Genomic DNA, 27,823 nt, shown 5'->3' with positions numbered 1-27,823 from the left:
ATTAGTAGCAAGTGCATGAAACAGCTCTAAATTATACACATTTAAAGGGAACTTGCTTGGACGTGGGGGCCATAATGCAGGCAAAAATTGTCTCGAGTTGTGTTCTGCTGTTTCTGTCTCGACTACAAACCACTGCTGCTGCTTCTCGGTGTAGCGGGCTTAACAGAGAGGCGTTTTTATCTGATATCTATCGATACTTACTGCTATAGCGTAGGTCAGCTGCAAGGAGGCGAGGAGCTAGATATGGGACTGCGGCCCGGAAATATGATATCTAATCTCGAGCGTAGCAGTCACTCTCACTAGCTGCGCTCTCGAAGAACGGTCGCATTTGTAGAAGCAGTGAGAACAGATCCAAGAGGGCACACGTCGACCATACCAGATCAGCCATGGCCCGTAAGTTGTTACAGAAATGTTTCACCTACTACAGTTACTTTAGACCCGTTGACGCGCAAATGAAGCATTGCAACCTATGCATCGAAGAAATGCACTTCGGATCACGAAGGAATGCAGTAGAATATTGCACGCGGCCGGCAGGCCTCGCACAACTCTTCGTGACACTACGGAGAACGGGTGTGGACATTCGCTCTCTGAACTCTTACAATAAATACATATCGTTTCTTGGATTGCATCCCTGCGGAGGTCAAGTGGTACACGGGATCATGGCGACAAAACGGTCCGGAGATAGGACGTTGCACGACGCGTAGACGTCAGACGCGCCGTTTACGTGCTGTTTTCACAGTATGATCTTGCACCAGCCCTACTATCCCACCATGGCCAGACAGTAATTTGAGCAGCTTCGCGCCGCGCGTAAAACCACGCGTCTCCGCGTGCTCTCCAGCCATAGAAAATGCCGCTCCGCCGGCGGCGTTGGCATCGCTTCGCTAATCGGAAACGCTCAAAAGAAAAAAGGCGAGCACGTGTTTCCGTTTCGTGCTCTTCGCGGTCTGTCTGGTTTCACCGGCGTATCTGCGTTCGCCGTCTGGCATCGATTCAAACGATTTCGTCTTTGCATTGGCTCGTGTCCGGCGTCTCACCTGTCTCCCAGTCACAGCGGCCAACCTGCCGCGCGGACTCTGCTCGAAACCAGTGAGTACGCGGCTTGACGATCGCTCTCGCAACCAGACTGACTGGCATAATAAACGCGCGCGGCACCTGTTTTCCGGCCGCAGCTTTTGTGAGCCCATAAACTCCTTTGTGCGCCCGATCGTCCGGGTGTCATTACGGGTAGCTTGAATATGTCTTCATAGTGCTGTTCATGAGTGCCGATCAACCCTGCTTGCAGTGAAAATCGCGTGACCGTGCCACTGCACGATTCCGAGTCTGCCTATTTTTCGCAGTATCTAGCTAGGGTGTTTGTAATGAGCCTAGAGATGTGCAAGAGACACATGCTGCGATCCATTCAGGGAAGTGTGTACAAACTGCGAATCTGCGTGGTGGGAGGTGTGGTCGGCGTGGCACGATAGCCTTAACGATTTTCCTGATGACTTTTTGCGTTGGCTGACCGCTGCCCTGAAGTACGGGAAAGGTAGCTGTTCTTTTGAGTGGAATAAATGCCCTCATAATCTATAATGCAAAGGCATTCTTTCTGCCTTCCTGCTATGGCTTCGCTCAAGTTCACGCACTAGAATTTCTACCTATTTCAGGTGTTGCCTTACGTTAAATTTGTGCATGCCCGTACATCAAAACGCGCATTCAAGATCGCCTCCTCTTCGGCCGTTTGTTGCTTGCCTCCACTTGGCACGTGAACGCTTGTTGGAGTGGAGGTAACTGGAATATGGGTGTTCGATATACGTGAATGCATGTTCTGTACAATAATTTTAAGATAGCATATCGGCCTGCATCAGTTTCGAAACTTTGCCATCAAACTTCCTTTTCTGCTGTGAATGCAGGTATGAACGTTATGAAGGAGGGGTGGTTTACCGAGATTGTCAACACCAACAACAATCCTGTACTTTCTGTGGATGTTGAAAAGGTCCTCCACCAAGAGCGCTCCAACTTTCAAGACATCCTTGTGTTTAAAAGGTACTGTTATAAAAAAGAAATGTGGTGAACTAATTCTTTTGTATTGTAAAGGTGACCTGTGTATGACAGGACGTAGGCTCTCATGAGGTCCGCCGCAGTGCCCACGTTCAAGCTACATAGTTTTCTCTGTGCTGTTGCATTGTGGACATAACATGGTCTAGCTGCCGCATGTGGAATTTGGGGAAATTGCTGTCGAGAGAAGTTTGAGAGCAGAGCTAAAGAAAATGTTGGCACGTTGCAGGCTGATGAGGGCATCTGCAACTACTGCGAAGATTATGCGTAAGCATCATAATCCGATGCTTATACCATATCTTACCTGTGGCGTAAAAAAGTACTGCACATGACGCACAACACTGAGATCTTACCAAAAAGTGCCAGAAAGAATCAGTTGGCACAAGCCATTAAATACTTAGCTGCAAATTAAAGATGAGGACAAGTCCGCTTTTCGAAACGTTTGCTCGGCTTGTGAACTAAGACTCCCCCTCTATCTACCCTTGTTCAGGGCTCTTTCATACTGTCTAGCCATCTTCTTTCACTCGTTCTACCCTTTCCTTGCAATTGTGTAGAATTTAACTCTCTAGAATTCCTAATGGAAATGGAAAGTTTTCTTTTTCAAGCTGACGCTGTGTTACAGTGAGCCTACGAATAACAACAGGCACTCGGAGATGTCTGATATGTTAACTTAGAATGGCTATGTAGAAATGTTCGTGTTAACAATTGGGCACATTTAGGGCGATGCTCATTGCTTAAAATGTAAATGGCTTAAGTTGGAGATGCTTCAACTGTAGTACTGTTTAGGCAATGTGTAGTGGGTTTTGGGGTTTACACTCTTGGATACCCAACAAATAACCCTGAAACAGATAACATATTGCCGCATGCCTCTCTGAAAAGAGGACAAAGAAGAACAGAGGACAAAGAGGACGAAACTGAGGTAGCGCGTGAAACTGTTCCGATCAGTGATCGCTGTCTTGTACTTGTTACATTTTCTGGTGGAGCAGCCGGGTACGATTTCCCTTTTTGCTGAGTGCAACCCCTCAAGGGCAACCGAGAGCCACCACGGATTTGACACCGGTCCATCGCAGTTGCAGCCGCCGCCTTCGAGGTCAGTCGCCAGAGTTCGGACCTCTTTCCTGCACGCCTGTGGCCAACATGCATAGATCCAACACGAACATTGCTGCTAACGGAGAGTCTTCACCCCATTTCGTCGTCCTCCAGTCTCGAACACCACCGTCCTTCCATGGCGAGCTTTATGAGGACGCTGAAGACTGGCTGGACCAATTCGAACGGGTCGCCAATTACAACGGCTGGGATGAGCAAAGGAAGCTCTATAATGTCTACTTTGCTCTCGAAGATTCAGCGCGGACGTGGTTCGTGAACCACGAAACGACACTATCAACATGGGACCTCTTTCGTCGCCAGCTGTTGGCGACCTACACCGCCAACGACCGAAAAGAGCGTGCGGAGTCGGCGCTGAAATCTCGTATCCAAGCCCCAAACGAGAGCATTGGAATGTTCTACGAGGACATGATCCGCCTTTTTAGGCGTTCTGATCCAAATATGTCAGAAGAGACGAAAGTGCGCCACCTAATGCGCGGGGTGAAGCAAGAACTATTTGCTGGGCTTGTGCGCAATCCACCTGGCACGGCATCAGAGTTTCTAGCGGAGGCCACCACGATAGAACAAACACTTCGACACAGGGCTCAGCACTATAACCGTAACGTGTCCGCCATGTCACCGGTCGTCTACGGTTCCGGCTTCAACGGTTCCGATGATGCCTTAAGGGAGCTCATTCGATCTGTGGTCAGGGAAGAGCTGAGACATATTCAGCTACAAGGTCTAACATCGTCGTCGAGGCTCCCATCACTCGCGGAGGTCGTTCGCGAAGAAGTGAGGCAAGCCATCGTCCCGGAAACGTCTGTGCGTGGTGTGCAGCCACCGCCACCGAGTGTGCCAACGTACGCGGCCGTGCTTCAGCAGCATAACCACGGTGATCCTCCAAGAGGGAACCCCACTGTGCCGCATCCAAACCAGCACCACAGTGGGTACGGCTCTCCCAGAGCCAGAGTGAACCCCCCTACTCTTGATCCAAGCCCACGCCATTCTCCTCTTCTAGCTGAAGCACGATTTCGAAGGACTGACGTCTGGCGTACCCCTGACAATCAGCCTCTTTGTTACCACTGTGGTGAGGCCGGTCACATGTTAAGGTTCTGTCCGTACCGCCGCGCCGGACTTCGTGGCTTCCATCCGCGTGCACGATGTCCTCGGAGTGGTGAAAGACCACCCGAAATCGAGGAGTACCTGTCGACGCATACGAATCCTCCGGACGTCCCACAATACGGGTCCCGCGTCATTACCTCTTCCCGTTATCGTTCTCCAAGTCCACGGCCCTCTACATCCCGCACTAGCCGCTCGACGAGCCCCCGCTCCCCGAGGCTTCGGGAAAACTAGGAACAGCGACCTGCGGAGGTGAGGCCGCTGACGAGCGAAGTGCTGAACATCCTCCATCAAGCTTAGTACAAGATAACGGCTATCAGACGGCGACATGTAACGATGATCCTGAGTGCGCAGTTTCGGACATACCGGTTTCTATCGATGATTGTCTCATTACAGCTTTAGTTGATACGGGGGCGGACTATTCAGTTATGAGCAGTGGGTTAGCCAGGAAATTGAAGAAAGTTTTAACCGAGTGGACTGGGCCTCAGATCCGCACTGCAGGGGGACACCTTATTACTCCGGCTGGAAGATGCGTTGCGAGAGTTGCAATTGACGGATTTGTTTATGTTTGCGACTTCGTTGTACTTACCCACTGTTCGCGAGACGTCATACTCGGCTTGGACTTCTTACAGGCTAATGGTGCGATAATTAATTTGAAAGAATCACGAGTGACATTTTCGCCGAGCCAAGCCATTGCGAGATCTAGCGTCGACGGTTCATCAACGTCCGCCTTACGTATTACAGCTGGTGACGTTACGGTCCCGCCACGGTGCAGCATTATGGTCTTAGTAGAAAGCGACTCACCATGCGACCGAGACGTACTGGCAGAGACGAACGTGGGTTTGCTTCTTGAGAAAGGGATCTGCGCTGCAAGAGGACTTGTTCGCTTACGGGACGGTTGTGCGAAGCTCTGGATTACGAATTTCGGGACCGAGTTTCAGCACATTGCGAAAGGAACAGCCATCGCGTATGTTGCCGACTTTATTGAGCCAAGGAACATCTGTACTCTGGCGCCGCCGTCGCCAGCCAGATGTAATGCACCCGACATTCTATCAACTGTGGACATTAATGCCAATCTGTCGGTGGTTGAGCGGCGGCGACTCCTAGACCTCCTTCATGAATTTGCTGGATGCTTCGCAACGTCTTCGAAAGTTGGGCGTACCCCAGTAGCCAAACACCGCATTATGGTTGACGCGGAGACCAGGCCGATTTCCCAACACCCATACCGAGTGTCATCAACGGAACGAGAGGCTATTCGAAGACAGGTGCAGGAAATGCTTACCGATGACGTGGTACAGCCGTCTGCCAGCCCCTGGGCTTCGCCTGTAGTGTTGGTGAAGAAAAAAGACAACACCTTGCGTTTTTGCGTCGATTATCGTAAGTTAAATCAGGTAACGAAACGGGACGTATACCCGCTCCCTCGTATCGACGACGCATTGGACCGGTTACGCAATGCCAAATATTTCTCGTCGCTCGACCTCAAGAATGGCTACTGGCAGATAGAAGTGGACGAAAGGGACAGAGAGAAAACAGCGTTCGTCACCCCCGACGGCCTTTATGAATTTAAAGTGCTTCCTTTCGGTCTCTGTTCTGCACCAGCAACTTTCCAGCGAATGATGGACACCGTTCTCTCTGGACTGAAGTGGCAAACGTGCTTGGTGTATCTCGACGATGTCGTCATTTTCGCGGCTAGTTTTGAGGAGCACCTTGACCGACTGCGAATGGTACTACAGGCACTGCGTTCAGCCCAACTGACGATAAAACCACAGAAATGCCATTTCGGATTCCAGGAGCTCCGCTTTCTTGGCCATGTTATTAGTTCTGACGGCGTGAAACCAGATCCCGACAAGACTGCTGCTGTGAAAAATTTTCCGCGCCCAACCGACAAAAAGTCCGTTAGAAGGTTCTTGGGGCTTTGTGCCTATTACAGGCGTTTCGTAGAGAATTTTTCAGTGATTGCCGAGCCTCTTACGCGTCTTACCCGAGACAATGTTCCTTTTGCGTGGCAAGAAGATCAAGAGGACGCTTTCAACGAGTTGCGCCGGCGACTGCAGGCCGCCCCGATACTTGCCCATTTTGACGAAAACGCCGCTACGGATATCCATACCGATGCCAGTAATTTTGGACTCGGTGCCGTTCTGATTCAGTGGCAAAATGGCACTGAGAAAGTTATCGCTTACGCAAGTCGCTCTCTTTCAAAAGCAGAGACGAACTACTCAACCACGGAAAAGGAATGTCTCGCGGTAGTTTGGGCCATAACTAAGTTCCGACCCTATATTTACGGCCGACCTTTTAGGGCTGTGAGCGACCACCATTCGTTATGCTGGCTAGCCAACCTCAAAGACCCCTCTGGACGGCTTGCAAGGTGGAGCCTCCGTCTCCAAGAATACGACATTACGGTTGTATACAAGAGCGGCCGTAAGCACAGCGACGCCGATTGCTTGTCTCGTGCACCAGTTGATGCTGCCCCTCCCGACCGAGAAGACGATGACTTTCCGTTTCTTGCTGTCGTCACGACCACCGACATGGCCCAGCGTCAACGGGCTGACCCCGGTTTACGCCCACTTATTGAGCATCTCGAAGGCCTTGATGTAGCTGTCCCACGTGCTTTCGCACGGGGTTTAACCTCCTACAGCATTCGAAATCGCGTCCTATATAAGAGAAACTTTCAGCACAACAAGGAAACATTTCTTCTCGTTGTGCCGTCCGACCTCAGGCCAGAAATCTTGCACGCATGCCACGATGAGCCTTCGGCTGGACATTTAGGAGTCACCCGAACATTAGCACGCATTCGACAAAAGTACTATTGGCCTAAGTTGCTACCTTCAGTCCAGCACTACGTGAGAACATGCCGAGATTGCCAGCGGCGAAAGACACCTCCGCTGAAGCCTGCAGGGCTCCTTCAGCCGATACCTCCGCCGACAGCCCCTTTCCAGCAAGTGGGCATGGATCTTCTGGGCCCTTTCCCAACGTCCGCATCAGGGCACAGATGGATAGTAGTGGCGACGGACTACTTAACGCGATACGCCGAGACACAGGCACTTTCCCGTGCAACTGCTGCAGAAGTAGCCCAGTTTTTTCTTAAGACCATCGTACTGCGCCACGGTGCCCCATCGGTTATTATCACTGACCGCGGTACAGCCTTTACGGCTGAACTAATGCAGGCTCTCTTCAGTCTTACCCGCACAAGTCATCGTAGGACTACTGCTTACCATCCGCAAACAAACGGACTGACTGAACGCCTCAATAGAACGCTTGCAGACATGATTTCCATGTACGTCGACGTTGAGCATCGCACGTGGGATGAAGTCCTTCCGTATGCAACTTTTGCATACAATACGGCTGAACAGGAGACTACGCGTCTTGCGCCATTCCAGCTAGTCTACGGTCGTCCCGTCACCACAATGTTGGACGCTATGCTACCCATAAGTCATGGCGATGATGTCGCCAACGCCTATGCAGACGTCGACATATTTCTACAGCGGGCCGAAGAAGCGCGCCAACTCGCACGATGCCGTATTCAACAACAACAACATCGCGATGCCAGTCGGTACAACCTCCGACACCGAGACGTTCACTACCAACCTGGCGATCTTGTTTGGGTGTGGACACCAGTGCGCCGTCGAGGACTCTCCGAGAAACTACTTCGCCGTTACTTTGGGCCATACGAGGTCATTCGGCGTCTTAGTAACGTGACTTACGAAGTTGTTGCTCGGGGCCAACGACCTTCAACACGGCGGCACTCAAGTGCTGAAACTGTTCATGTAGTGCGGATGAAACCGTATTATGAGAGGCAGTGATCTTTTGCGCGTGTGCAGCTTTGTGTTCCCTGCTTCTCCTGTGTGCATAATCTGAAGACACTCTCAGCGTCGAGTCGCCGCTTTTGAAGAGGGGGGGTAATGCCGCATGCCTCTCTGAAAAGAGGACAAAGAAGAACAGAGGACAAAGAGGACGAAACTGAGGTAGCGCGTGAAACTGTTCCGATCAGTGATCGCTGTCTTGTACTTGTTACAATATAAAACAAATAAGCCTAAGAACTGTGCAAATGTATTACATTGAAATACCTGTCGTTTCAGCAAGTCATTCGGAACTGTACTGGCCTTGGACAATGCAATCCAGTGCACAGAGCGGGATGAGTTCTCCTACCAAGAGATGATCACATTCCTTCCTCTCAACTGTCATCCAGACCCAAAAGATGTGAGTGTCTCTCTTCCCTTAGCGTGTAGCATCGTGCCATTCTGCAGGTTGACAAAAAAATGCCTTCTTCTTACTCTCAGAGGCTACTTTCGTCAAGTCTTTCGACACACCCAGCTAGACAGCCGCATGCACTAGTACACGTGACTACCAGCCAATGGCTGCGGTTGGGGCTTGTAGCACATACAAGGGGCTTTCCGCATAGCAGTTGTACGTTCATTACTACAGTATGTCTTATTAAGTGGTTTCCATTTGTAAAGCACCTTGATTTTGGTTGTAATACTTATAGTTATATGCAGACTAAGACATACTTTTTTTGTTGCTAAAGACGAGATCTGGGGTTTCTTAACCCTTTCGCTGTCAGGCGTTTCTGGCCGTGACGCACCATCAGGGAATGAGCATAGCAGTTTATTTTTTATCATGATTACTATACAAATAAAATAGCCAACAGAATATGCAGATTTCAGTGTTCTGCAGGTGTTGTTAATTAACATCATCATCAGCCTGATTATAAATTCGATAAATGAGGATAATATAATAATAATAATAATAATAATAATAATAATAATAATAATAATAATAATAATAAAAAAAACTGCTTGATGCTTCTTCAGAGACCGAATCTGAGCTCGACTGGTATTTATAACCAGAAGAGCCATCGCTCCAGTCCGCAGTTGAAGATCCCGCACGGTCAGCCAACCGAAAGTAACTGCTCTCACGGAGGGTGCACTTTCGGTGGTTTGCACAGAGAAGATAAATGGTACGTTGTGAAATAAAGATGACAGAGGGAGATGGAAAGAGGCTAAGACAACCTCCTTTGCTGCTGCTAGCCGCAAGAAAGCGCGCGGCAAGAGAGAGCGAAAGCAGTGATCGAGTCATGTGTCGACCTATCGGAAAGGCAACGGCACGAGCCCCAGAGCTTGACGTGTCATAGCAGACACGGCAAGAAAATAAAAATAAAAACCTGCAAACCTGCGGCAGGTGGCAGAACAACCTTTGAACCTGCAACTGCATGCATGCGCCACAAAACACGTGCCCCGTGTGATCGCTCGCGCGTAGCGACCGTGCCCCCCAGCAAAGAAGGTGGCGGGGGTGGGCACGGTCGCTCCATACTCTTCACAACGCGAGGCGAAAATATGAACTTGTAGAAAGATTTGACAGATGGCGCAGCCTATCCAAGCGCGCCAGCTGCACATTCAGGCGCAAAGTTTTGAATGCACGATAGAGAATGTACCGGTACGTCGGTGACACTGTGTTATACTTTGTGGCACGGGCAGAGGCTCTTTATTTTTCTTTCCTTTTCATGCCTCAACATAATATATGTGGGGGGGGAAGTGCAAAAACGTACCGGTACGTTCATGACAGCAAAAGGGTTAAGTGTTTGGAATAATACCTTCGTTTTTGAGCCCCCTTCGCTTTTCTTACTTCGTAACAATGGTTTTTCAGAAATCCGGGTACAACATAAAAATATAAACATACAAGAGAAATTCAGGATCACATGATGCACCACTGCACTTCTTTTACACACTTATGACACACTACTTATATTCCAGACATTGTCAGCAGTTTCTTCAAAAGGGCGGAAATTTGGGAAAGTTGTTAAGGATCCGTATCGTTCCAGTACAACAGGACTTACTTTTGTTCCCCTTCCCACTTGCTGAACTGGCAAATACAAGTGATGAGTCAGTCCATAGCACATGAGATGCCTTCAACTGCCAAGTACACGACTGGCAAAGTATTCTTCACCAAGCGGGTATCAGTGGTGCAGCCAGAAATATTTTTCGAAGTGTGTTATACGTCAGCAGTCGAAAAAAGTGGGCGAAAAAAAAAAAAAGTCGTAATGATGAGGGTATGCAGCATTAAGAAAATTTTGGAGGATGTTCTAAAATCGATAAACAGCCCCCGTGGCTACGCCTTGGAAGGGTATCATTTGCGATGTAGTGCACTTAGTGCTGACAGTAGAAACTGCCGGGACCTGAGACATGAAAATGCTAACTTTAGGATTGGTTTGCTTTAAATGAAAACAACATTCTGCACAGTTTGGCAGCAGTGGGCAGGACACAAAGAAGAACCAAGAGTGTCAAATTTCATCGAGGTATATGGACCTTGAAAAAAAGCTCCGATGGCTCCCTACGATACACAGCATTACTGACACAACTGCCCTGTGTCGTGCCACATCTGACCAGGTTTCTCATCGTACCCTTAAGTATTCAAACTTAAAAGTTTCCGCAAAACTTGCCTGTAGTGGTCATTTGCACATGGGACTACTGGTTTGTAGTAGGGAGGTGCAATGCTTTCATTGAAGTTTTGTGTGCAGAATAATAACTTGTATGTGTGCTTTGTTCTTTCCTTGCATTGTCTGTATGTACTGCACTCATTCTCTGCATTGTAAATGTTGAGTGCATATGCTTCAATGCATTTTTCCTCGTTGAAGGTCACAGCAAATGTACTGCAGAACGGTGTCGTGACTGAAATTATGTGCAGGTGCTTATCATTGGCGGCGGTGACGGCGGCGTGGCGCGGGAAGTGGTCAAGCACCCCAGCGTCGTTTCAGTCACGCAATGCGAGATTGACGAGGTAACACAGCATTGCTATTGGGCACTGTTTACTTTAATGAGACTGTGTAGCTTTCGTGAAGTGAACCAGCCTAGTTTGTTGTAACTTATACGAGCAGGTATACGGTGAACAGGTAGGGTCTAACAAGGCTAGATTATTCTAGACCTTATTGGCTGCCTGCACAATCACGTGTGGCGACAAGTAGGATTGTTAGACTATTTGTTGCCTCGTGTGCTGGCAGCCAAAGTTTAAGGACATGGTCGGCTTAAATGGTAGAAAGGATGCCGTTATTGAATGTCAATACTTTCTCAAATATTTAGTGACTTTAGATTTTCCAACCTTGAGTAGAGACAGAACAGCCTTTTCTTGTTTTGTTTTTTCTTAACAAAGTGGCTTTTTTTTTTTTTTTTGTAACTGCACTTACTAGCCTTTATAATATAAAAAAAAAAGTTATGGCAAAAACTGTGCTAGAACATATCCGCGTGCCACTTGAGCCTTTTAACAGCACTCAGGCAAAGCAAGAAAAATACACGATATGTTTTATTGAATGCTAGCACATTTTGCTTTACACTTTTCTTATCTCGTGTCAGGTGTACGATTTCTGCAAGCTTTGGTGGTTGATCAGAAACTTTTTTTTTTAATCTTAGAAAGGACTTGTGAGGCTTATGCACAAATATACTGTGCCAAATCGGTTCACATCATAAATTCAGTTTTCCCGCAACTAGCATAGCCGTAGCTTCTTGAGAAATGTCCCTATAAATGAATTGGAAATTCGAACGAGTCATGTAACCACATGGACTAGGAGAGCAAACCAGAGAAGTTTATTCAAATGAAGCCAGTTTCCAATTCAATATCTGCACAGCGCTCGCATTCGGTGATGACGGCACGGCATGCCAGGGGCGTTGAGGATATCACCGGGATGCCGCATTGTGATGCCGTTTTTTGAGATGCAAAGAATAAAACTTACACTGCTGTTCACTACATGGTTTAGTGGCTACAAAATATAACTAAGAGCACGTTTTGAATGTGTGAAAAAAACTGAAATAAATGATTTTTGTTTTTCATGGTGTTTGTCTCACACTGAATTTGACCATTAATAACAAAAATATAGTAGTGCACAAAATGGGTGTCATTTTACAGGTCTTTCTGCTCAGAGATGCTGATCAATTAAATTAGAATAGTCCAAATTTATATAGTACTTTTATTTTTTATCCTAGGAGAGTCCTTTCTGCAAAAGCGCCAGAATTTGGTCTAGAGAAAGTCTAACTGAAAACTTGTTACAAAGGAATAATTTTAGCTGTGTTAATAGAAGTAGCAGGTAGAATAAACCAAAACCTAAATAATAACCTAGGTGGCGTGGTTTCTTGCAAGACTAGCTGTAAATATGCTTCAGTCTACATAAGTTTAAGGCCTACTCTGTGCCTGTTCAGCTTTTCTGAAACTAAGCGTTGGCTTCCTCTAGTTATGCCTTACACTGTCATCTGTTATATCTTATCTGTTACCAGCAAGCAAGCCCTAATCATTAATGGTTCGCCTTGTCTGGTGCATGAAAAAAATTCAGTAGCAACACCTGAATCTGAGACCTGAGACCAGCCATGTAATATGGCTCTTGGTCATGTCGCCTTTGTTTTTTGCAGAAAGTTGTGGAGGTCTCCAAGAAGTATCTTCCCTTCATGGCCGAAGGTTTCAACAGCCCTAAGTTGGAGCTCAAGATTGGAGACGGCTTCCAGTTCATCAAAGAGACCACACGCAAGTTTGACGTCGTCATCACAGACTCCTCTGATCCGATTGGTGAGACCACTCTCCTTGGACTGCACCATTTGGGAGTTGATGTTCCTGATATTCCATGCTGATATTCCATGTTCTCGGGGACAAAGCCAGCTCAAAGGATCGTGGCATAGTCTGTCCAAGGCAGCACTGATGCTCCCTAGAACGGAAGTTCCTACACAGAATTTGGAACTTTAGGGTAACTAGCATTGATAGGACCAAGTGATTGCTATATTTGCTCAGATGGGACACCCAAGGCTAGATGAGTTTGCTCGTAGAAGGTGTTGCTGCTAGGCTTCATGGAGCAGTTTTTGGTGCATTGTTTTAAATTTTAGAATGAACGTCAAAATAATGCCACGAAAGGCAAGATATGTCAATAGAGTGATTTAAGATCCCTCTAAGTGAGTGGTTTCTTCCTGCGGTCTTCAGCATCTCTTTATTACTGCATCCTTAATGACTGAAGGCAAACTACTCCTGTTCATCTCTCCTATGGTAAATTTTTGTGTTCATTCTGTCCAGGGCCAGCAGAGGCTTTGTTCCAGAAGCCCTACTACGAGGGTCTCAAGAGGATTCTTAAGCCGGGCGGCATAGTCTGTTCACAAGGTAAAGCAACTCGTGTCTTACAGCTTTGGATCGGCCTTTGTAAAACACATAGGGCTGATGACTGAGTGGCGGGTATTGCGAGATTCGCTGCATATTACTCACTTCAAAAGGCTGAATTGGTAGCATTTGGTATGGCTTTTGCTTTAGATGTTTTCATGTGCAGCATGGGGAGTAGTGATAGTTTCACACTCGTGGGTTGCTTAGCATACAGCATAAGCTAAGCCATGAGACACAGCTCATTCCACCAGGTGTTTGCAGGCAGACCTTTTACAAGGACACACACACACACACACACACACACACACACACACACACACACACACACACACACACACACACACACACACACACACACACGCACACGCACACACACACACACAAACAAACAAACAAAGCACTCGCTATCGCTCACACCAAATAAGCAAGCTTGGTAACAGCATCTCATTTCATGCAGCTGTTTGTCTTTCACCAAATGTGACCGTTGTGGTATTGGCTGCAAGGTTAAGCAACTCTCCCTTTGCGAAGTGGGCACTATCCTTATTGATGTCATCCGGTATGTAAGGCATACCTAGTCCTAATCTAACTATGTTTATCCTGGCTCCCAATATAGCGCTCAGTTCGCTTCACGTGCCCTTGATCCAAATCCTCTTTGTTGTTTCTTTGCATTTCGGGCTTTATGGCAAGCGGCGCCTCAAACACTGGCTGTGGCGTTAGGAGCCGTGTTGCTCCTTTCAGGTGGCGCTAAAACTCTTGCCAAAGCAGTTTATGCAAGCTTCAGGACACAAGATTAGTCTGGTTTGCAATGGAAAACATTATTGCTTGGCAGGAATCAATTGAAGATTGCAACATTCAAACACTATTATTTGCCTAATGAGTGTACCAGGGATCAGGGGATCAATAATTCATTCTGAATGTGTGCTAGAAACACAGAAAGATACATATATTTTTTTGTGTGGCAGAACCTGTATTCTGAAAGTGGGGGAGAAAATGACATTGGGTTACTTTCTTTAAATCATGCATATATTCTACTTACTAACTCTTTAAAAATTGCCGTATTTTTTAAAAATATCGACCTTTGCATCAGGCAAGGTATTTGCCAAGTGCTTCCTTTTCTGGACTGATGGAGACTGGTTCTGCTGCCTACTTCACAGCACCAGCGGCAGATGGGCACACAATCGTCAGCAAAAAATATTAATATATCCCCTTCAGGCGCTTTATCCACATATGTGGACGCGACCCAAATTTCACTATATCTTTGAACGGAATGCGAATTTCCACTTTTGAATTTGGCACCCGTAATATTTGGACCCGCCCTGTCAAGTATGTGGCGCCATCTCTTGTTGCTACGGGGAAATGTGTTTTTGAACGGCAAGTAAAGGTGGACGTCGCAGCGTTTTATAGTGGGATGAATCAGCAGCTTTTACTTTTGCATGCCTCTTCTTTAACCAATGCCTAATAATACTATTTATTGCAATGAATACTATTTATTGCAATGAATGTGTCAATAAGGGAACATAGATGTTGCATGCCAGATTTCATTATCTTAAACATAGAAAAAGGGCTTCAGTGGAGAGCTTCGCGTCCACAAATGTGGACACGGCGTCTTAGTGCCGAAATTGTTGAAGTGTTCACGGCGCTTCGTTATTTCGTGCAAGAGCAATGCATAATACGCTGATTTGCGTGCAAGTGTCACAGTCTTGAAGGCGCAAGGTATTTTCAGAGGAAAACATTTATTCATGCTTAATAATTAGTTAGAAAATGCAGAAAAAGTTGCAATGCTTTCATTCATGTAGCAGCTTTGAGTTGCCGTATCCACATATGTGGACATGAACGCGAAAAACATATATTTTTGCATAATCTTTATTGAATTCTGCCTGGCCTACTGAGCATGTATGGGGCAAAAAAATTTTTTTCCTTTCAGAAAATTTAATTGGCGCCTAAAGGGGATATTGAATATTCAATTTGTTCAACTTTTCAGCATGTCAAATGTCAAACAGCTTGAAAGCAACTTGTTTATTTTTTTGTTCACTGCTGTTTTTAAATTTTGCTTTATTTTTGCAGGAACTTCAGACACAAAGTTATACTCCGGAAAGGACCTTTAAATAAATTTTAATGGTGCATTATGGCAGCGATAGCTTTCCTAAGCATGCAATTTTGTGTAGTCTTTGCACTTAACACCTCAATGTCATGGGTAATCTTGTGTGCCAAAAACAGATGAAAGTCTGCCATCATCAATCTGATGATGGTGCCGCATGGGTAAACACCTTCTTCCATGCGAAAACCATTCAGTGTTTTTAACAGATAAAAATTAAGGGAAGAACATGGGCAATATGTCGCAGGTCATTTTGTACACATGGGGCATAGGAATAAGAAAAAGTAAATAAAAAGCTTGTGCCTAATTTATGCTGTTCTTTTAATCGGTGGCATTTGTCGCTTACATATTGTAGATGGAATTTTCCAGGGCTGGCAGTATGGGCGGAGTGGCTGGCTTATATCCAGAATTGCATTGTACTGCCTTACGCTACCTTCTTAATTCTGTGCGTGCAAAGTCTAGTTCAAAAAATGACCCAGGTGGTCAATCCTGTCATCCCAGGAGTGGAATCTATGTGCAGTATAGTTGCAATCTTTTATAAAGTTCAAGTAATCCCATTTTGCAACTTAAATTCTGGACTTCCTGCCTTATTACACTTGTGCCACTGCAGGCGAGTCCATGTGGTTTGACCTGAAGCTGATTGAGGAGATGATGGACATGTGTCGGAGCTTGTTCCCTGTGGTGAACTACGCCTCCATCTACACACCCACCTACCCCAGTGGACAGATTGGCTTCTTGCTCTGCTCCACTTCGCCCGTGAGTGCCCCCCCTTTCTTTTTCAAGATTCTATTGAAGAGTTTTTGTCCTTCTTTTAATAAGTTTCAATGGCAGGGTTGTGCTTGATTTAACCTGGGCAAGACTGCTTGCCATATTAAAAGCAAGAACACCCAACACTGCAGTGAGGCAGTAGGTCAGCTTGCGTCAGGTCAAGCTACTTCCATCAGGTGCAAAATTGGGCACTATGATTGTGTGCAAATTATGTGAAGCTGTTTGAAAGTGAATGTAAAGAAAAAGTGTTTTCAAATTTTAAATCTAGTCTGCTCAGTGGGCAAAAAATTATTTCTAAAAAATATAAAGTTTTTTAAAACTAGCATATGGTTCTTTCAGCTGAAATAGACATATACTGACTCAGCACCATGTTTACAAAAGAAGATGCGTACAGAAATGCATGCTGCATTATTATCGCTGCGGTGGTGCATGCTGCCCGGCTACTGTGCCAGAGTTCCTGAGTTCGAACCGGATTGCCGGCGGCTGCGTTTTGATGGAGGCAAAGCAAGAGGCATCGATGTGCTGTGCGATGCCAGAGCAAGTTAAAGATCCCCAGTTGGTCAATATTATTCCGTAGACCTCCACTACGACTCCTCTTTCTCTCTTTCCACTTTCACTCCCACCTTCCTCCCTTCCCTTACGGCGCGGTTCAGGTGTCCATAGAAACAAGTGTGACAGATACTGGACCTTTCCCTTCCTATGGACGAATTATTATTATTATTATTATTATTATTATTATTATTATTATTATTATTATTATTATTATTATTATTATTATTATTATTATTATTAGATGGCATAACAGTATGCAACCCATAGGATGGTCGTGCTGGAGAAGTGATAAAATGGAAGTCCATGAAGGATGCGACGGACATCTAAAAATATCAGGACGGGTGGTAAACTTTATTAATTCGGACTGAAAGGGACAGGAAAAGACACCCGAATTGCCTGAAGGTCGGGTTATAAAATGCATTTCATCTGCCCCTGAAAAACAAAGCAGTGAAAACGCGAAAATACAGTGAAGCCTTGGTAGGAAGCTCCATCAAGCAAACAGCAAAAAGCCTGTGATGAGCATGCAGTTTTCGTCAGGCTTGGAGAACAACACAGACATAAATGATGGGAATGCACACGGTGATTGTAATGGCATGCCTGCTTAAAAAGGAAAAGCAACGACCCATATGATGAATAGACGTTCGAAAGTGTCTCACAGCTGTGTTTGGGCACATGGAAAATGCATGGCTGATAGCTGCCGCATGCTGGTGTCAAAGATCTGAAACCGAGGCTACGAGGCAAGGCTATTTTTTGGCCTAGCAGCAGGTGTCCTATTGTCGTGATGCTTGCTGTTACGCATAATCACAATGCACAATGCAGTAGGTGAGGTTTTTACACTTTCCCTGCTGTTGACACCTTGAATCAACCTTCTTTGGAACCCCCATGTTAAATTCTACAAGCAGACCTTTCTCATACTACCATAGTGACCAAAATGGAGGCCATGCTAAAAGAGCTGTGAAGGTCACTGCATGAGTGCTGTGGCTGTGAGCATGTGCTTTATTTAGTGCTAGATTGTTGGAAGAGGGTGGTTGGCTCTCTACTGGAGGTCCAAGCCAAGCAACATTTGAATGTGATCTGTCCATGCAATTGAGAAATGAAGAGGACACCTTTGTACCATTATTCCGACACTTTAAACTCGAGCACAAAAATTTGCCCAAGTGTTGTGGCTTTTCTATGGTCAAATTTATGAGAGTCTACGTCATATTTGGTTGTTGTTGAATAAGATGCAACTCTGATTATGCGTCCTCCTTTTATGTGACGACCTGCATTGTGCACCAAATTGGGCACTGTCAGGACTAGATGGCGGAGCACTTTATCGGCAGACATCACGTCAACCCAGTGTTCGAAATTGTAATCGAGACGGGGAGAAGTGCATGCCACGGTGCGATCTAGCGTACAGCAGTGCAGTGACAGTTCTGCTAATGGCTCTCGACACTGCACGTGGTACGTACCTGCAATTGTCGGTGTGTGGCGGCTCTCACCTGTAGCCTGCTTTCGATGCATTTTGCTGATGAAGACATTACAGAAATGAATTTTTACGTTTGCAGCAGCATGAAGTTTTTGCGTTGGCGATTACAAGGTTAGACATTTCTATGATTAGTGGTGCTTTGCGCTGCTGCTTGAGAAGAGGGGGGGCACATTGCTGCATGAAGCATGCGTTGAGATTAATGCTGTTTTGTTTTCCGTACGATGCGAACAGACTGTTGACTGTTGGCTGCTGCTGTAGTCTAGTGACAGCAGTTATAATGGAGTATGAACAAAAAATGTCATTGAGATACGGTCATACTATCATTCGATTGTACAGCGCTTGTAAAACGTTCTTGGAGAGTTGGAGCAGGCATATTTCTGGTGCACTGTAATCGTGATAATTGTTTACAAGGCGCATGTTACGATTAAGTACTTAACTAACACATACTTAAGTACATACTCTAAGATTGGGATGGAGCGCATTTGGCAAGCACTCGCAGATTACGACTAGCAGCTTACCGGTATCGCTCAAGAGGAAAGTTTACAACAGTTGCATCTTACCTGTACTCACCTATAGGGCTGAAACGTGGAGGCTAACCAAGAGAGTTCTACTTAAGTTGAGGACAACCCAGAGGGCTATGGAACGAAAAATGGTAGGGGTAACATTAAGAGATAGGAAGCATGCAGAGTGGGTCAGAGAAATAACTCAAGTTACCAACATTCTAGTGGAAATTAAGGAGAAATGGGGATTTTCAGGACATGTAGTGCAAAGAGAGGATAACCAATGGTCGCTTAGGGTAACAAACTGGATTCCAAGGGAAGGAAAGTGTAGCAGGGGGCGGCAGAAAGTTAGGTGGGCAGATAAGGTTAAGAAGTTAGCAGGGGTCAAGTGGATGCAGCTAGCACAGAACCGGGTTAAATGGAGAACTATGGGAGAGGCCTTCGCCCTGCAGTGGGTATAGTCAGGCTGATGATGATGACTTAACGCGCATACACGCGGGCCTCATCAGAAGCAGTCTCTATAAGTTTTCCAGCACTAATCATGCTTCACCAACTAGCCCCGCAATGTGTCTTGTTAAGCTGTCTCTTTTACGCCAAAAATCTGGCTGCGTAGTCTCTGTACTATTGTGTTTGTTCGCGCATGCACACACCTAATTTCACCCGGGTTTATAAGAAATTTTACTCTCATATTTTAGACTTTGCAAGGTGCACTCAAGGCAGGCTTGGGGTGATCGGCGCAACTATGTCACCGTATGCTCTAAAATATACTTTGGTGTAAGCTAGTAAATTGGTTTATTAGTTGTGGTCTGACGACGGCGTGAAAAGGACAATGATTTCACGGTGGCTATGATGATGTTCGCTAATCCGTCTGTATATTAAGGCGCAAGCCTTAATAGGCTTATGAGTGTCTGTCAGCAAGGAGTGTCACTTTTCTTCACGAGATTCCACAGGATACTGCGAGATTGTGATGTCGTCAGCCATGACTAAACGTGACGTCATGACCGGATGTGACGTCATGATGATGTCACATCTGGTCGTGGCCGATGGCGTCACCAAGCGATTCATGCATATACAAAGCTGACCGCCAATCCAGGCGTCCATGCTGCGCCTTTCATTTGGCGCAGCACCGCATCACCAAACAGCATACAAAAGTAGATTCAGTAAGGCAGGAATCAGTGGCGTTTTGAACAAAGGCTTTCGCCTCATAGCCCTTCAGTGGTCTAAAGAACCACACACATATTGGTGCTGGTGAAGAAAATGTTCTTGTCGCTTACCAGCTCGCTTGCTTTGATGGTCGCTTTTGCAGGCAGGCAGATTTGGCAGCAAACTTCCGTTAACCTGCATGCGGCGCGCTCACTGGAATTCAAAACTACTGAAACGAGTTCAGCTTGTCACTCAAATGAGGGCTTATTCTTAATGCCATTTATTATCATTTGTCACTGACTGCTAGTTTTGTGATTGTATCATTGCGTGTTCTTTGCCTATTGAGCGGCACATACGGCATCATGCTGTAAAAGAAGTAAGACAGCGGAGTGGTTCCATAGAAAGGGGGAGAGAGGTGAGGTGTGAAGAGGAGGTATGTGCCAACGTCAACTTCCATTTTGGAGCTAACTTTTTATTTTATTGCGAAAGCAATACTATGCCAGGTCTAACTGCTGGTCGCTGTGTCCGTGGTCCCTCATGATGTTTGAATTCATGTTACCCCTATGCCACGGGCAGGAGCTGCCAACTCTGGTCGCTCCTTTCATACGGGAGGGTGATATCAGAATCAGCCTGCCAGAACCGTCTGCATTCACGTTATCCCTACGACACACAGGCACGTAGGGGAATAATGTAGCAGGCAAAAGAGGCTTCTGCCGTTGCTTTTGCAATTCAGCTAGGGTTAGCTAGAGCTAAACCACAACTAATTTCATCTGCACAGCAATGTATACGTGCATAGAGCTTTTATGAAATGTTCACGAAATTTCTCAATATGCCCCCCCCCCACTTGTTTTCATTGCCTTAATTTGAAGGGAAAAAAAGTGCACAAAATAGGCAAGTTGCTTTCGCATAATGGAAATGGGGAATTTTCATAATGCGTGAGGGAAGAACCATAAATAATTTCAGGTGCAAAAATAGCGGGTGCTTTCGTGACGTGAATGCTGCATCAGATATGCAAGATTTTCGATCGTATGACACCCGGATTATGAGACAGTTTTAAATGGTCACTTGAAAGTCATATTATCTGGGTTCTACGTTACTAGAAACTTTCTAAAATTGGGAGTCTCGAATATCAATTTCTTAATATGAGCCGAATAACCATATTTTATTGGTATTTGAAATTTGGAATGTTCATACCGTTCATAAAATTCGGCATTGCATATAGGTGGTTATTGCAGAATTGTGGGACTCATTTTGTGAATAACAAAATGGGAGTGGTGCTCGATGTTCAGCATTTTCCTGTTGCTGCAGCAGTCTTTGGTTTTCTGTCAATGCATCAGAAGGACCCAATGCTGAGCTTTGACTGCAGCATTGCTACCTGTCTTTCACATTTGCCATTTTATTACTTAACAAAATTGTATTCTCCAAAATGACATCGTTATCACCTTAGATTGGCTTGTCTGGTGTTGGTGTCCTTTTGGAGAGTCAAATGGTAACGGCACTTAAATATTTCCTTCTTTGCAACACTGTACATGGCCTCAGCACATGCACAAATTCATAGCAGTTTTGCAATGCGCTTTCTGAAACAGGTTGAGAGGCAGCTGTGCTGTGAGGTCCATAAAATGAGGCAGCTATGATGAGAAGCACACCAACAATCGGCCCAACATTGGAAGAGTGTCAGCAAAATCTGGCCCAGCATAGGCCCAGTACTTTGCCGACACTGCCCCGATATTGGGCTGAATGTCGGTGCTGCCTGTCACTCTGGGCAGCAGAAGTGTAACTGCTGTGCTGCTGGCTTCTTCAAGATCCCTTGTCGCATCTTCTGTGCAGGACACAGACTTCCATAACCCCGTGCACAAGTTCACAGAGGAGCAGCTGCGGAGCATGAAGATTCGCTACTACTCGCCAGAGGTGCACCAGGCGGCCCTGGCCCTGCCTCGGTTTGTTAAACAGGTGGGTGCAGAACTCTCGCTACTGTGATGCAGTTGCAGCTGCTGGAGTTTCTTGTGAAGAGTAGAATTCTTGTAAGGAGGAGTTTCTGCTGGAGTAGATTCGTAAGGAATAGTACGACAGTGCAAATAGAACTGATGGCCGGGCAGATCCTTTGCACGAGAAACAAGGGGTCATCATGTTGGCAGCAACAGCGTCCTTAATTACTCACTCACGAAACTTCTCCAGAGCACCATGGGAGGGCTTCATATTCCGCTACTTTTGGCTGCCATGCTGTGATGTCAGGGTCTGCAGAAGTGCCTCATTCAAGGAGGTTGGCGCTGTTGCATCCGAGAACTAAGCCTCCTCAGCTGTTGATTTGACAGTGATTTCGACTCTTATTGCATTTTTTTTTTCTGCATTCAGGTTATGCAATTTGCATGTGTGGTGCCATGTCGAGTACTTTTGTAGCGAGAGCTACCACAGTCTCTCCATTATGCCGTGCCTGTCCGTGAGAAGAAGAAAAGAAGACAGATACCTTGATAGTTGGCAGAGGTGAATGACAGCAGCGGGTTGCTAGGACAGAAGGTTCATTCGAACGTTGCGACAGCGGTGTACTTTTGTTTGACGTAGATACTCTCTCTCTAAAAAGTACAGTTAAAGTTTGATGTAACCTTTGATGTAGCGAATTTCTTTATATTGTGAAGTTTCTCAATGTACTCCTTGTTATTAAGGGGTGGCATAATGTCATACCACTTCATTCTACACTGGAATGAGAGTGGTCAATGACGAGAGGCAAGAGGTGCTCATAGGTGAAGTGAGTGCACGTTAAAGAACCCCAGGTGGTCGAAATTTCCGGAGTCCTCCACTACGGCGTCTCTCATAGCCTGAGTTGCTTTGGGACGTAAACCCCACAAACCAACCAACCAACCATAAATAAAGCTGAAACCATAGAGTAAACTACTTCTTTGCGCAAAAGCCATGTCTTTACATTCAAGCCGAACCTAAGCATAGCCATGCAGATTGCTTTCTCGTAACTCCATGTTTAACCACAAGCTAAAATAGCTAATTTTTTCTTCATCGGCGTGCCATCCCATTTGCAAAGGCATGACTAAGGAAAGTCTTGTTGGTTGACTGCCCTAGTAAAATTAGTTTTCTGCACTCTGCTTTTGCTTGTTTGGTGCTGTCCATTGTGGAATATTTAGTTACAAAGTGCAAAACAACAGTGTGGTAATCACTTGCCCACTGCAAGTGCTATGTTGGAACAAGTGCATAGATTTGCAGCCCAGAGAACAAAAAAAAACATTATATACACTAGTTCCAAACTCACGAAATTGCTTTCATTGGGATATGCATTGTGCAAGTTATTACTGTAAAGTGGAAAAAAAACAAAAAAAATCTTTCTTCTGCAGGCTGAATCAGATTTATCTATCTGTGTTGTTTTAAGTTCTTCGCAAAATACTGCACTTTTTGAGTTAAAACATTAACCACAAGATAATTTGTGATTGTCCATGCCTTTCCATAGATAATTTAACATTGGAACTTGTCTGTATCCGTCAAAATTGGCAGAAAAAGCTGCAGTCGGCTGTGGCTGAACTTTTGGTTATGCAGAGTGAAGCAGCCAGTTTGATAGGCTGCCCCATCTGTTGAACTGCAAGACCTGCCCCTGCTCTGTTTGGGACAATAGTTGCCTCGCAGCTTGCCAGATGTCACAGTCTGTTCAGTCAGTCGGTCTGCTAGGCAGGGCAATAAGTTCTGCCACAGCTGACTACAGTCTTTCGCTTATTCCGGAAAGTGCAGGCAAGTGCCGATGTCAAATTTGTTAAATAAGCTGTGAAAAATATGGACCATTGCAAGCTGCCTTGTGGTTGGTGTTCGACTCGAATAGTTTATGCAGCAGAATTTGTTGCAACCCAGACAGATAAATACGGAGCACCTGTATTTGACCACTAGGTTGGTTTATTGCTTGTAACTGTGCAGCTGTCCCTACTGGAGGCTGTTGGTTCCTTTTGGCCTTGTTTGTCAAATGTTCTTGGACACTATATAAACATCATCCTTTTTCTGTTCTCTTTTCAGACTCTTTACAAGTGAGGATGCAGGATCGTTCCTCCGAGTTTAGTTGGAGCTAGTTGCCTATACTTGGAGCTGCCATTTTTATACCATGTGCGCCACATTAAATATGAACGTCCATGCTATTTTTGTTTTACAGTGAATAAATTGATATTTAAGTTCGCTAAGTGCTGTATCCTCATTTTAGTGACAGGTTGGAGAGGTCAAACCTTATCTTATGCACTTGGGATTGTCAATTACCAGTGCAACACACAATTACTTTTGCACCATTATCATTCAATAAGGAATGGTGTGGTAAATCCAATTATACCGTTTAAGTTTTTGAGGCCATAGTTTCAAGACGAATACTGTTTCAAGATGAAACAGTATTCGGTAGGCTAGCAAAGTGGTCAACCATGGCGATAAGCAACGGCCCCACGACGAGGCCAGACTTGACAGTTGTACAAAGCACTAGATGTACTCCAGTCATGCCTTTTGTCACAACGGGATAATTTCCTAGCGTGCTTCCTTTTGCCGCTGCAGTAAAGCAAATTCGGTAGCCAAGAATTATCAGGTTGAGCGAGTGCAATAGGCTTTACCAGTCATGCCTTCTGCATGCCAGAGGGTAGCTTTCTTTCGTAACTAGATGCTTGGGAGAGCACAATGACTAAATTGCGCGCCACTCCGGTGTTCTTAAGTTAGTGCGCTAGCGTGCCTTTCTTTTTTTCGTCTTCATGCTTTTGCTGGCTCGGTTTGATCAAAACTGGTCGATAAGATATTACGGAGAGAGTAGAATTTTTATTTAGACCAACGGATAAAGAAGCTGTGGCCCTCTTTCGCTTGGAACAGTTGGCAAGGGGACCCGCCTCAGATGCAGGCCGGCAGACATTGACCAGTGGCGCCCCAGGCCTACTAGAGCCCAGGGTGGAAGCAGTGCAGCACGGTCTCCCAGAGTTGTGGCGTCAGATTTAGGCCCTTTCCAGGAGAAAAGGGGCAGTTCCAAATGATCTGTTTTTGTAACATTTTCTCTCCGGAGATCTAGTTTTCAGGACGGTCACCCTGAAAACGATCTCCGGAGATAGTATGTTACAGAAGACTAAACTAATGTAAGGTAATATGCAGAAGACTAAGGTAATGTTCAACAGCCTCGGGGAGCAACAGCAGTTTTAAGTAGCAAAGCACTGGAAGTAAGTTGAACCCCGTTATAAGAGACACTGATGCAACAGACAATCGGGTATAAGAGACACCATTTAGTCAAATGGTTGGCCACCCTATGACTTTCATTAATTGGGCCTGTTTTTTAACAGACATTGGATGTAGAAGACAATTGGCTATATAGGACAAATTAGTCTTGAAGTTTGGTACTCAGTCTTGCTTGTAACAGACATATTAACATTAGACGCGGCATCATCCACCGCCAGCTTCAGTAGCAGCTACAGTGAAAACAAGAGAGACACATCTGTGCCATCATTGAAATCTCAGTGAAATCTCGTTACAAGAGACATGGCTACAAGAGATACTCGGTTATAAGAGACACTTGAAAATGGTTTGGTTGGTTTTCCTGTTTGCCTGTTAACAACATTGCATACAAGAGACATGGTTACAAGAGACACTTTTTTACTAAGGACAACTTTTGCAGGTCCCTAAAGTAACTTCTTCACTATTTAGAAGAGACACAATTAACCCAGGTACACCCATGCAGTGCAACTGACTCTTACCAACTCGTATCAGTTTAGATTTTTCTTATTTAAATTCTGTTCCATATCAGTGTCCTTTTCTGTTGCATTATGTCGTGAACTGAGGAGTGCCTTCTCCTGACTGGGAAGTTAAAATGTCCCTGTTAATTCAGCCACTGGCATCGCATTCCTGTGCGGCTGAAACAGCGGGGACATTTTGTTTGGCGCTCCTTGGCTCAAGATGCCCTTGCACCATAAAAAAATCAGTCCATCATCATCATTCCCACTCAGGAGGAGGCACTCCTTCTTAGTTCCTGACATATTGCAACGAAACAGGACACTGATACAGAACAGAATTTAGCCAAGGGAATCTAAACTGCCACACATATGAGTTGGTAAGAATTTTTGGTTACAAGAGACCTTGGTTACTAGAGACATCTTTTTTGGGTCCCTCGAGTGTCTCTTGTAATGGGGTTTTGCTGTATTAATTATAACTTCAGCTAATAAAGAGCAGGTCAGTGAGCTATGAAATGACTAAAAGAAGCCGCTACAGTGGGAATGCAATGTAGAGAAACTCTCCAGGCTTGCCATGAAGAGCACAAGTGTGACTGCATATGCAAGCATCTGAGCAAGCATATTGAGAGCGCGCACGTTGGGTTCTCCGTTTAGTGGAGCTTCCCATCACGAATTACCATAGCTGTTGTGTCCACTGGTCTGAAGAATATAGCGAAATTGTCTATTATGTTACATTGCAGTATGAACAACATCTATCAGGTAAATGCAAAGAAAGTGCTCAGCTGGTGCCGCTGACGTAAGTGTGCCTAGAAAGCGAGACATAGTCAAGCCAAGACCAAAACAAATGACATAAAAGCAGAAGTGGTTCTGCTCTGGCGATGACAAATTAACTGCTCTGTCTGCTATTCAACCAGTTTCAACTCCACTCAGAAGCGCCTCATTTGCTTTTCATTTATTTTTCGTCTGAGTAGCGACATTTTCAGACTTGCTACTCAAAGCCGCTGTTACCCTTTGTCAAACAAGCATAAATTTCTGAGGGATATTTTTGCTAGTGGTGTTTCTTCTAGCACCTCAGTGGTAAGCTGGTTACTTTTACGATTTCATGGCGCTTTCTTTACTTGAATTCTCGTAGTGTTACCAGACACATAACCTAGTTGCGAATCTGAAAACATAGTTTGCAAAAAGAGAAAGCTTTGGCACATTGGCCGTGAGGCTCTTGTCCTGACTTTCAAGCTGGGAGAGGCTGTGTCGAACAGCTCTCAATGCAGCCATGAAGAAGACCAAAATTTACTACAACTATTTCAGTAGTAAATAAATATACGAAAGTTACAAGGTGTGGTCAGTGTGGTGGTCCACCAAGGAAATGCAATATGTAAATGAAACCCATAACGCTTCTGCGACATGATGTACCCTTCTTTTTTGCATATTTTAACAGTAGTATGCCTACGCCAGAATAAGGTATGGTTAGAAAATGTAAATGTGGTACCCTGCTTATAAGGGACCTCTTATGTAAGAGACGAAAACTGCTCCCCAGTGCATGTCTCTTATAAAGAGGTTCAACTAGTAGGTGATTATGTCTACATAGGGCAAGTAGTAACTGCAGATCCGGACTATGAAAGGGAAATAACAAGGAGAACAAGATTGAGATGGAGTGCATTTGGCAAGCACTCGCAGATTATGACTAGAAGCTTACCGGTATCGTTCAAGAGAAAAGTATACAACAGTTGCATCTTACCTGCACTCACCTATGGGGCTGAAACATGGAGGCTAACGAAGAGGGTTCTACTGAAGTTGAGGATAACGCAGAGGGCTATGGAACAAAAAATGGTAGGGGTAACGTTAAGAGATAGGAAGCGTGCAGAATGGGTCAGAGAAATAACTCAAGTTACTGACATTCTAGTGGAAATCAAGAAGAAATGGGCATGAGCAGAACATGTAGTGCGAAGAGAGGATAACCGCTGGTCGCTTAGGGTAACAAACTGGATTCCAAGGGAAGGAAAGCATAGCAGGGGGTGGCAGAAAGTTAGGTGGGCGGATGTGGTTAAGAAGTTTGCAGGGGTCAAGTGGATGCAGCTAGCACAGGACCGGATTAATTGGAGGAATACTATATAGGAGTATAGGAGGAGGAGTACATAGGAAGGCCTTCGCCCTTCAGTGGGTATAGTCAGGCTGATGATGATGATAGGGGCATATATTACATGGGGCAAGCAGAAAATGGCACTAGTTCCATACCCTCAACAATAAAGTGGCTGGCCAGTCTCATTGAGGGCTTTGAAAA

At 45.5% G+C, this 27,823-nt stretch overlaps 1 protein-coding gene across 2 annotated transcripts; it reads left to right on the top strand.

Annotated features, from left to right (window-relative positions):
- The first annotated feature begins 251 nt into the window (after positions 1 to 251).
- SpdS (Spermidine Synthase) lies at positions 252 to 24,042 on the top strand. Of its 2 annotated transcripts, none has more exons than XM_084597765.1 (9): positions 252 to 393; positions 1,890 to 2,022; positions 8,313 to 8,433; positions 10,915 to 11,007; positions 12,624 to 12,777; positions 13,273 to 13,356; positions 16,059 to 16,204; positions 21,707 to 21,829; positions 23,882 to 24,042. In XM_084597765.1, the coding sequence occupies exons 1-9, from the start codon at positions 387 to 389 to the stop codon at positions 23,894 to 23,896; spliced, it is 876 nt and encodes a 291-aa protein (XP_084453891.1). In that variant the 5' UTR covers positions 252 to 386; the 3' UTR covers positions 23,897 to 24,042. The 2 variants fall into 2 exon arrangements, with proteins under 2 accessions (XP_084453891.1, XP_084453892.1); XM_084597766.1 differs by lacking the exon at positions 252 to 393 and adding an exon at positions 895 to 1,086.
- The last annotated feature ends 3,781 nt before the right edge of the window (positions 24,043 to 27,823 follow it).

This window comes from Amblyomma maculatum, chromosome 3 (assembly GCF_055883805.1).
Source record: "Amblyomma maculatum isolate TAMU_Amacu chromosome 3, ASM5588380v1, whole genome shotgun sequence".
Classification (NCBI taxonomy): Eukaryota; Metazoa; Arthropoda; class Arachnida; order Ixodida; family Ixodidae; genus Amblyomma; species Amblyomma maculatum.
The sequence above is the reverse complement of the archived record's forward strand: the minus strand, read 5'-3'. Positions and strand labels throughout refer to the sequence as shown.